A 10,373-nucleotide genomic window follows, 5' to 3' on the forward strand; every position below is an offset into this window, starting at 1 on the left:
CGCCCCTCGCGCGCGCTGTGATTGGCCCCGCGCGGGTTCCGGTTCCGCTCGGGCCATGGCGGCGACGCGCGCGCTCTGAGGGCTATGGCGGCCCCTCACGCAGAGAAGCTGGAGGGAGCGGTCCCGGCCCCGCCGGCCCCGCCGGGGCCCCCGCACCCCGCGGGCAGCGCTGCCGCCGGCGGGCCCGGCCGGAAGCAGGGCAAGGCAGGTGAGCGCAGGGGGGACCGGGAGCGGAACGGGGAGCGGGGTGGGTGAGGGTCTCCCCGGCTCCGCTGACGCGGCCTTGCTTGTCCCCGCAGGGCTGCAGATGAAGAGCCCCGAGAAGAAGCGGCGCAAATCCAACACGCAGGTAGGGCCGGGCTCGGGGCGGCGCGGGGGCCGGGGACGAGCCGCAGCAACCCTGACCGCCACCTTCTCCCCGCAGGGCCCTGCCTACTCGCACCTCTCGGAGTTCGCCCCGCCGCCCACCCCCATGGTGGATCACCTGGTGGCTTCCAACCCCTTCGAGGATGATTTCGGGGCCCCCAAGGTTGGGGCGGCGCCCGCCCCGTTCCTGGGCAGCCCGGTCCCGTTCGGCGGTTTCCGCATGCAGGGGGGGATGTCGCCGCAGGTGCCCCCCGGTTACGGCGGGGGTCCCCAGCCCCTGCGGAGGCAGCCGCCGCCGTTCGCCCCCGGGCAGATGGGCCCGGCCTTTAGCATGCCCCCCCAGAATCCAAACTACGTGCAGCCGGGGGGCTTGAGCTTCGGCGGGCAGCCCTTCAGCCAGCCCCTCGGACAGAACTTCAGCCCCCCTATGGGGCAGCTCATGCAGGGGCCCGTCGGGGGCTTCGGGCCCATGATGTCCCCCACTATGGGGCAGCCCCCGCGGGGGGAAATGGGACCGGGGCCAGCCCTCAACCCCCCCGGGGGACCAGCGGTGCCTCAGCGCTTCAGCCAGCCCAGCAACCTCTTTGGACAGTCGCCCATGCAGCGCCCCGGGCAGAACATGCCCCCGCTGCCCCCCACGGCCAGTCCCTTCCCGGGGGCGGATCCCGGCTTCCCCGCCAGCAGCGAGGAGGGCGGCAAGAACCCTCCCGCCAGCACCTTCGCCCCGGAGCAGCACTCGGGCTCGCCCGCCACCGTTAACGGGGCACAGCCCGGCTTTGCCCCCAACAGCGGCGGCCGCGGCGCCGGCACCCCCGAGAGCAACAGCCTCCCCCTGCCGGCCCCCGGCAAGGCCGGCAGCGCCTCGGGCCACCAGCCACCCCCGGGGCTCGTCTACCCCTGCGGGGCCTGCCGCAACGAGGTGAACGACGACCAGGACGCCATCCTGTGCGAGGCCTCCTGCCAGAAGTGGTTCCACCGGGAGTGCACGGGCATGACCGAGAACGCCTACGGGCTGCTCACCACCGAGGCCTCCGCCGTCTGGGCCTGCGATTTCTGCCTCAAGACGAAGGAGATCCAGTCGGTCTACATCCGGGAGGGCATGGGACAGCTGGTGACCGCCAACGACGGCTGAGCCGCCCTTCAGCCGCCATGTATAGCTTTCCCCACACTGATTTAGGACCAAACATCCGTTTTTTGTAGCTGTCGCCCCTCCCTGCCAGCCAGAGAGCCGCTGCTATGCGCTGGCTGTGGCTGCTCACCGGGCACTGCCTGGCACCGGGACATTCCAGGGGACCGGGGACGGTGCTGGCCGTGCCGGTGTCAGCCCTTTGCTGTGGCCCCGGTGTACCGGCTCATTGAGGGCTGCGGCTTCCTGGTGCTCCACAGTGCTGCCCCCCTTTGGGTCTTTACCCTTGCGGGGGGCATCTCCCGGGATGTGCAGCGCTCCTGGTGCCCCCTTCCACATTCACGGGACAGTCCCGGTGTCCCCTGCTCCGGTGCTCGGGATGCTCCCGGTACCCGCTCCCCAACCCCAGCTCCGTCCGTTTTAGCCAACCGTTAATGGAAATTTTTGTACCGTCGTTATAAAACTCTGAAACGCGCGTGTCGGTGTCTGTCCGGTACCGGGTTGGTGGGGGGGGGGTGCCGGTGTTCAGTAGCGGCCGCTGGCCCCGCCCCCTCCTCGCGACGCTGCGCCGCGGGCTGTGATTGGCTGCCGCTGTCACGTGCGCGGGGGCGGCGGCGGCGGCCCCGGGGAAAGTTCCCGGCAGGACGCGGCGGGCGCAGGTACCGGGAGCGGCGGGAGCGCTGCCCCTGCCGGGCCCAACCGGGGCCGAGACGGGGCTGAGGGCGCGGGCACAGCTCGGAGAGGCCGTGGGGAGCGGAGAGGAGGGGGTTGTCAGCTACCGGGCCGGTTCTGAGTCCCGGACGGGGAACCGGGAGGGGAAGAGAGGGGCGGGGGCTGCTCGAGAGCCCCGTCCGGTGCTGCCGGTTTGCTGTGGGGCGGTGGGATCCCGACCGGGGCCGCTGGTTCCCCCACTCCGGGCCCTGAGGCTCCCGTCCACCTGCTGGGTCGCATCACCGGCTAAAAATACCCCGCGGCGGCAGCTGGTGGCGGGGGGGAGCAGCCCAGAGCCGGTGCACCGGGACGGCTCCCAGAAAGCCTCCTAGCTACAGGCCGGAGGGACGGGCTGGCACCGGCACCGTGGCTCTCCTGGTCACATCCAACCCGTCCTGGGAGCTGAGTTGTGTCCCGCTGTCTGTGTGTCCGCCCGTCTGTCCCCTTGCAGGTAGCGCTGGACTGTCCCTATGGCGGAGAAATTGGATTCCCGAGATTCAGAGAGCAGCTGGGTGCTGGCAGGCAGTGAGGTGAGGGCTTGTAACCCCCAGAGCAGACCCCCACTGCTTGAGATCTCCAGGGCCACATCCTGACCCAGTGCCTTGGGGGCAGCCCCCCAGAGCTGGAGACCCCTGGGCACACCCCACAGTGCCCACCTGGGGCTGCAGGCAGAGTGGGCACATGGAGGTCAGGGCTAAAGGGGTCTCCCTATGTACCCCCTCCCCCAGGGTCTGCCCATTGACACGGTGGGCCCAGAGCAGGACTCAGCCTCCCACGGGTCTGATGATGAAGAACCGGAGGAGGAGGAGGAGGATGAAGGCACCCAGGACACAGTCACAGGCAGGCAGCCACCAGGGGTATGGGGCAAGCCTGGTGTCATCTTCCTGGTGTCTCATGACCTTGCTCTGCCTCTCTCCAGCTGTGACTGCCAATGGTGCCACCACCGCCCCCAGCCAGAGCTTGTGCCCTGAGGGCCGCGAGCAGGGGGTGAGTCAGACCGGAGGGCTGGGGCTGAGCTGGAACTGCTGGGCTGCTCCCCACACAGGGATACCCCAGTGCCTGTGTCTGCAGGAGCCAGAGCAACGTGAGGACTCCAAGGCACGGGCAGAGCCTGCCCTGGATGGCTCTGCAGAGCCCAGCGTGTTGGAGGACGATGAGCAGGAGGAGCTGAAGGCTGAGGCTGAGCCACAAGCCCGCCCTGACACCCCCGCAGCAGGTCAGGCCTCACAGGGGGCTGGCCTGGGGGAATCTCTGCTGGCAGTATTTAGGTGTAGACCCTCCCTGGAGGTTCCCCCATCTCCCCTCTAGGGCCAACAACAGAGGACATGTCCTGCACCAGCAGTGACGACAACATGGAGGGGCTGCGGTGGCGGCCGGGCCACAAGCCCCGTCCTGAGCCCGCCACTGTCACACCTGCCCCACAACGGGGGACACCACACACTGGTGATGACGGGCTCAGTGTGAGCACGTACCTGCTGGGGGCCTTGGCCGTGGTTGTTGTGGGGCTGCTGATCATCACTGGTAAGTGGGGTCCCAGTGGCCAAGGCCCCAAGGGACAGGATGGGGTCCAGATGTCCCCTCATTGTCCCCTCCTCTCCCCAGGTGGTATCTACGACGTGGCTGACGGTGAGTAGAGGTGACAGCCCACCTGGGCAGGGGGACATCACACAGCAGCCTGGACATTCAGACCCGTGTCCTTCTCTGCAGGCCCTGTGGAGAGTATGGGGAGCTGGGACGTGGCTGCTGGGGAGCAGGAGTCGCTGCTGTCCATAGACAGCAATGTAAGGAGGGGTCTTGAGCAGGGCTGAGTGTGGGCAGAGGGTGTCCCCAACGCCCCCAGGGCTCCCAACCTTCCTGTCCTCCAGGACTCCCAGCAGCAGCAGCCCCCTCTGCCCGACGATGGGGGCACGCAGAGCATGCAGTCCATGAGCCAGCTCCTGGACAAGCTGGCCAAGGAGAACCAGGAGATCCGGCTCATGCAGGCAGAGCTACAGGTTGGTGCCCAGCACGTCTCTGTGCTGCATCCCAGTGCCACTCTCCCGCTGCCACCTCTCACAGCCTCCCACCCCTGCCCCAGGCCCACAAGGAGGATCTGCAGGCGCTGCTGCACAAGAGCCAGGGCGAGGCGGCGGCGGCCGGGGCGCAGCAGCAGAGCCTGGCCACGGAGAACGCGCGGCTGCGCACGGCGCTGGAGCGGGAGGTGACGGCGCTGCGCCAGGCCCAGGCTGAGCTGCGGCGCCTGCAGGCCACGGGGAGCCCTGGCAGCCCCAGGGAGCCACGGGCAGAGCAGCAAAGTGCCACGGGCGTGCCAGGGCACGGCAAAGCCGCGGCACGGCGGCACGGCAGCCTGGACTCGCTGCGGCAGGAGCTGGCGGACACCCTGGACCGTGTGCGGGGCTCTGGGGATCTCAAGGGGCTCGTGGAGGAGCTGAGCGCCCTGGAGCAGCACCTGGCCCAGGTGCTGGAGGCAGACAGGTCCTTCTCCACACCCTGGAAGAAGCCATCCAAGGTGGAGAAGGAGAGCAAGTGGCACAAGCAGCATGGTGCCAGGGGATCTCCCCACGAGCAGGAGAGGAGAGAGCAGGGCAAGCCCCACAAGAAGGAGCCCCGAGCCCCTCGTGAGCACAAGGCAGGCAAAGCCTGGGGGAAGCCATCTCACAGCCACCCCCGGCACGATTCCCATGAGCTGCCCTGGCTCAAGCGGTACCGGGCACCCCAGGGCTGCTCTGGGGTGACTGACTGTGCCCACAAGGAGGGCCGGGAAGTGCTGGGGGTTGCCCTGGAGCCGGTGCAGAAGGTGCAGTTCCTGCAACTGCTGGAGAGCTTCATGGGGCAGCTGGGCTTGGGGAGACAATTTGGGAGGCTGGCACCGCAGCTCGATGGCGCCTTCAGGGCTGACGGTGTCTTTGCCCACGACCGCCTGCGGTTCGTGGATTTTGTGGATGATGTGGAGGATCTGCTGGAGGATGTGGCGTGGCAGGAGCAGGGTGACAAGAAGGCAGCTGACGGCTTTGAGGAGTTCATGCTGCAGCACTACAGGGGGTGAGCTGGGGTGGGCAGTGCCAGGGGTCCCCAGGGATTCCCTCCCACTGCTGCCCATCACATTTTCCCTTCTCTTGCAGCGCCTCCGGGAACATGTGGAGCCAGAGAGCCCCAAGGCAGCATGGCACGCGTGGGTAGAGCCAGGGGGGCATTTGTGTGCCAGCCCCCCCACACAAGGGCTCCCCACATGCTGTTTATGGGGTCTAGGGGTGCCCCACACCCTGTAGGGCCACGTAGGGCCACATCCCTAACCAAATGCACTGTGTGACGCTGCACTGCCACCTTGAATAAAGTCACTGCTGGGCAGAGCTGTGTAGATGTGGGGAAAATGGGGCTGGGGGAAAGGGAGGTGCTGAGAGAAGAGGGCTGGAGAAATGGGGGTTCAGAGGTGGAACAGGGCGTGTAAGGGGAGAGCAGAGGGGACTCAAGTGCTGTGAGCAAGGAAGGTGCTGTGGGAGGGGAGGAAGGAGTGCAGGGAGGAGGAAGGGCTGCTGTGGGAGAGGGGGTGCTGATGAAAAGGCAAGGCAGAGAGGAATGTGGTGTGTTGGAGGGGAAGGGGGTTCCTGGGGGAGAAGAATGGGTATTGGGGGCACTGGGGGAAATTTATTTAGAGAAGGAACAGTGAAGAGGAGAGGGGGGTGCTGGAGTAAGTGAGGAACAGTTGAAAAAGTGGGGTGCAGAGGGGACATAAGGGTGTTGAGGAGGAAGGGTGCTCGGAGAGAAAAGAGGCTGCTGGAGGAAATAGATGCTGGCAGAAAGCGGGGCGCAGAAGAGGAGTAGGGATTGTGGGGGGAAGAGTGCTGGGGAAATGCAGATGCTGGGAGGAGCAGGAGGAAAGGGAGCATCAGAGGAGAATGAAGGGTGTGAGGAGGAAGTGAGGGCGCTGCGGGCAGAGGGGCAGAGAAGTGCCCGGGGTGCGGGATACCGGGGACAGAGGGATGAGGGGTGCCGGGGTGCGGGATACTGGGGCCAGAGGGGTGCCGGGGTGCGGGATACCGGGCCCAGGGAGGGCAGAGCGGTGCCGGGGTGCGGGATACCGGGGACAGAGAGGTGCCGGGGTGCGGGATACGGAGGGCAGAGGGGTGCCGGGGTGCGCGGTACCGGGGGCAGGGAGGGCAGAGGGGTGCCGGGGTGCGCGGTTCCGGGGGCAGGGAGGGCAGAGGGGTGCCGGGGTGCGGGATACCGGGGGCAGGGAGGGCAGAGAAGGGCCGGGTGCGCGGTACCGGGGGCAGGGAGGGCAGAGGGGTGCCGGGGTGCGCGGTTCCGGGGGCAGGGAGGGCAGAGGGGTGCCGGGGTGCGGGATACCGGGGCCAGGGAGGGCAGAGGGGTGCCGGGTGCGCGGTACCGGGGGCAGGGAGGGCAGAGAAGTGCCGGGTGCGCGGTACCGGGGGCAGGACCCGCCGTGTCCCCGGGGCAGCCTCGCTGCGGTGCGGGCTCTGCCCGGCAGGGGGCGCCATGAGACGGGCGGGATGCCGGGGGCGGGGCCAGCAGGGGCGTGGCCAAGGGCGTGGTCGGGGGTGTGGTCAGGGGCGTGGTCGGGGGTGTGGTCAGGGCGTGGCCGGGGGTGTGGTCAGGGGCGGGGCCGAGGCGCCGATGGCGGCGCCGCGCTCGGTGCTGCTGCTGAGCGGGAAGAGGAAATCGGGGAAGGATTTCGTGGCCGAGGAGCTGCGGAACCGGTACCGGGCCGGGCGGGACTGGGGCCGGGCGTGTGGGCGGGGAAGGCGCGGCGGGCGGGGATGGTACCGGAGCACGGGGAGGCCGGGACTTGGCCGAGTGGAGCCGGTGCCAGTGCCCGTCCCGCTCACTCCTCTCCCGCAGGCTGGGCCCTGATGTCTGCACCGTTCTGCGCCTCTCCGGGCCCCTCAAGGAGCAGTACGCCAAGGTACCGAGCCGTGGCACACCCGCCGAGCTGTGCCGGGACATTGCCGTGCTGTGCTGTGCCATCCCACGCTCGTACTGTGACACACAGTGCCACACCATGCCCGAGCTATGCCAGGCACTGCTGTGCTGTGCTGTGCTGTGCCATGCTCACACCGTGCCACACCATGCCCGAGCTATGCCAGCCACTGCTGTGCTGTGCTGTGCTGTGCCATGCTCACACTGTGCCACACCGTCCCGAGCTATGCCAGGCACTGCCGTGCCATGCTGTGCTGTGCCATGCTCACACCGTGCCACACCGTCCCGAGCTATGCCAGGCACTGCCATGCTGTGCCGTGCTGTGCTGTGCTGTGCCATGCTCACACTGTGCCACACCATGCCCGAGCTATGCCAGGACACTGCCGTGCTGTGCTGTGCTATGCCATGCTCACACCGTGCCACACCATGCCCGAGCTATGCCAGCCACTGCTGTGCTGTGCTGTGCTGTGCCATGCTCACACTGTGCCACACCGTCCCGAGCTATGCCAGGCACTGCCGTGCTGTGCTGTGCCATGCTCACACTGTGCCACACCGTCCCGAGCTATGCCAGGCACTGCTGTGCTGTGCTGTGCTGTGCCATGCTCACACAGTGCCACACCGTCCCGAGCTATGCCAGGCACTGCCGTGCTGTGCTGTGCTGTGCCATGCTCACACCGTGCCACACAGTGCCACACTGTCCCGAGCTGTGCCAGGCACTGCCGTGCCGTGCTGTGCTGTGCCATGCTCACACCGTAGCACACCGAGCCGTGCCGTGCCACACTGAGTTGTGCCAGGGCATGTGCTTGGCTGTTCTCTGCCTTCCCTGCTGCTCCGTGCTGTGCCATCTGATGCTGTGCCATGCTGTGCCATGCTGCACCGCACCACGCCATGTCAGGACATGTTGTGCCATCCCACGGTCACGCTGTACCACGCCGTGCCAAGCTGCGCTGTGTTGTGCCATCCCATCCCTGTGCTGTGGCGTGTCACGGCAGCCGTGCCATGCCATGCCATGCTGTTTGCCCAGGCCGTGCCCACTGATCCCTCCTTGCCCGCAGGAGCACGGGCTGGACTTTGAGCGCCTCCTGGATGCCAGTGCCTACAAGGAGAAGTTCCGCCAGGACATGATCCGCTGGGGCGAGGAGAAGCGGAGCGCCGACCCCGGCTTCTTCTGCCGGGCCGCGGTGCAGGGGGCGCTGCAGCCGGTGTGGGTGAGCACCGGGAGGGCACCGGGGGCTCTGTGCCAGTGTGGGTGAGCACTGGGAGGGCACCGGCGGCTCTGTGCCGGTGTGGGTGAGCACCGGGAGGGCACCGGGGGCTCTGTGCCGGTGTGGGTGAGCTCTGCAGCCGGTGTGGGTGAGCACCAGGAGGGCACCGGGGGCTCTGTGCCGGTGTGGGTGAGCGCCGGGAGGGCACCGGGGGCTCTGTGCCGGTGTGGGTGAGCACCAGGAGGGCACCGGGGGCTCTGTGCCGGTGTGGGTGAGCACCGGGAGGGCACCGGGGGCTCTGTGCCGGTGTGGGTGAGCACCAGGAGGGCACCGGGGGCTCTGTGCCGGTGTGGGTGAGCTCTGCAGCCAGTGTGGGTGAGCACCAGGAGGGCACCAGGGCTCCTGTGCCATCGTGAGTGAGCTCCAGGAGGGCACGGGGACCCTGCAGCCGGTGTGGGTGAGCACCGGGAGGGCACCAGGGGCTCTGTGCCGGTGTGGGTGAGCTCTGCAGCCGGTGTGGGTGAGCACCAGGAGGGCACCGGGGCTCCTGTGCCATTGTGGGTGAGCACCGGGAGGGCACCGGGGGCTCTGTGCCGGTGTGGGTGAGCTCTGCAGCCGGTGTGGGTGAGCACCAGGAGGGCACCGGGGGCTCTGTGCCATTGTGGGTGAGCTCCAGGAGGGCACGGGGATCCTGCAGCTGGTGTAGGCGAGCTCTGGGGGTTCCCTGATGCCCTGTGCCGCTGTGGGTGAGCTCCAGGAGGGCATCGGGGCTCCTGTGCCATTGTGGGTGAGCTCCAGGAGGGCACGGGGACCCTGCAGCCGGTGTGGGTGAGCACCAGGAGGGCACCGGGGGCTCTGTGCCATTGTGGGTGAGCTCCAGGAGGGCACGGGGACCCTGCAGCCGTTGTGGGCGAGCTCTGGGGGTTCCCCGATGCCCTGTGCCGCTGTGGGTGAGCTCTGGGGGTGCTGCAGCCGTTGTGGGTGAGCTCTGGGGGTTCCCTGATGCCCTGTGCCGCTGTGGGTGAGCTCTGGGGGTGCTGCAGCCGTTGTGGGTGAGCTCTGGGGGTTCCCCGATGCCCTGTGCCGCTGTGGGTGAGCTCTGGGGGTGCAGGGGCTCCCCGGGGGCGCAGGCCAGGTGCTGATGATGGAGCCCTGTGCAGGTGGTGAGCGACACACGGCGCCTCTCAGACGTGGAGTGGTTCCGGGCCGCCTACGGGGATGCGGTGCAGACCGTGAGGGTGGTGGCTACTGAGGAGACGAGGAAGAGGAGGAACTGGGTGTTTGTCACTGGTGAGCGAGTGCCTGGTGTGACACCGGACCTGGGGCTGCTGCCTCCGCTGCCCTTCCTTGGGAGCAGGAGGCTGGGGATCAAGGCTCCCACCTCTGGGCTGTGAGGCTGTGGCGGGGGTGCAGACAGACACATCCTGACCATCCCTGGGGCCTCCCTGGGCTCTGTGCCACCAGGGGTGGACGACGCCGAATCTGAGTGCGGCCTGGACCAGGGAGTGGCCTTTGACTGGGTGATCACCAATGACGGGGATGAGGTGGCCCTGGGCGAGCAGCTGGAGGAGCTGGTGCAGTCTGTCCACAGGAGCCTATAGCTCCATGTCTCTCCACTGGGGCTTGGGGGCTGCATCAGCCCCCCAGCCCCTCATCTCCACCTCCTGCTGATGTTCCCTGTTCTGGAATAAAGCTCTGACACTGAGAACCACTGCCACGCTGGGCCTGTGTCTCATTTCTGGGGAAGGGACACACAGGTGATCCTGCCCCACGGTCACCATGGGTTTCCCAGCTTTCAGGGGTCAGAACTTCTGTCCTGCAGCTCTGTCCAAGCTGGGGTCACCAGCTGGATGTTCCGTGGTGTCTTTTAATAAGGTTTCTAGCAGCCAATTCCCTCCAGATTATCTGCTTCCCAAACTCCTACACTCACATCTGCTCCTCTCCTGCAACAGCTGGGCACGGCAGGGGCTGGGGGTGCCTGGGTGGGCTGGGGGTTTTGAGGGGGGATTGGGGCCCTATATAGATCT

At 67.7% G+C, this 10,373-nt stretch overlaps 3 protein-coding genes across 4 annotated transcripts; all 3 read left to right on the top strand.

The window, feature by feature from the left end:
• The first annotated feature begins 145 nt into the window (after positions 1-145).
• Positions 146-1,961, top strand: PYGO2 (pygopus family PHD finger 2). The gene is made up of 3 exons (XM_058043011.1): positions 146-208; positions 300-349; positions 425-1,961. The coding sequence occupies exons 2-3, from the start codon at positions 308-310 to the stop codon at positions 1,496-1,498; spliced, it is 1,116 nt and encodes a 371-aa protein (XP_057898994.1). The 5' UTR covers positions 146-208; positions 300-307; the 3' UTR covers positions 1,499-1,961.
• A 132-nt stretch (positions 1,962-2,093) lies between these two features.
• PBXIP1 (PBX homeobox interacting protein 1) lies at positions 2,094-5,548 on the top strand. Of its 2 annotated transcripts, none has more exons than XM_058043001.1 (11): positions 2,094-2,151; positions 2,655-2,733; positions 2,932-3,043; positions 3,123-3,190; positions 3,260-3,419; positions 3,512-3,724; positions 3,806-3,829; positions 3,911-3,984; positions 4,069-4,197; positions 4,281-5,245; positions 5,326-5,548. In XM_058043001.1, exons 2-11 carry the CDS (start codon positions 2,674-2,676, stop codon positions 5,381-5,383), a joined length of 1,863 nt encoding a protein of 620 aa, XP_057898984.1. In that variant the 5' UTR covers positions 2,094-2,151; positions 2,655-2,673; the 3' UTR covers positions 5,384-5,548. The 2 variants fall into 2 exon arrangements, with proteins under 2 accessions (XP_057898984.1, XP_057898985.1); XM_058043002.1 differs by having other exon boundaries at positions 3,275-3,419.
• Positions 5,549-6,700: 1,152 nt separating this feature from the next.
• On the top strand, positions 6,701-10,060 carry PMVK (phosphomevalonate kinase). The gene is made up of 5 exons (XM_058042625.1): positions 6,701-6,921; positions 7,064-7,127; positions 8,197-8,349; positions 9,507-9,636; positions 9,811-10,060. The coding sequence occupies exons 1-5, from the start codon at positions 6,701-6,703 to the stop codon at positions 9,945-9,947; spliced, it is 705 nt and encodes a 234-aa protein (XP_057898608.1). The 3' UTR covers positions 9,948-10,060.
• The last annotated feature ends 313 nt before the right edge of the window (positions 10,061-10,373 follow it).

The sequence above is a fragment of the Melospiza georgiana genome, chromosome 33, assembly GCF_028018845.1.
Source record: "Melospiza georgiana isolate bMelGeo1 chromosome 33, bMelGeo1.pri, whole genome shotgun sequence".
Lineage (NCBI taxonomy): Eukaryota > Metazoa > Chordata > Aves > Passeriformes > Passerellidae > Melospiza > Melospiza georgiana.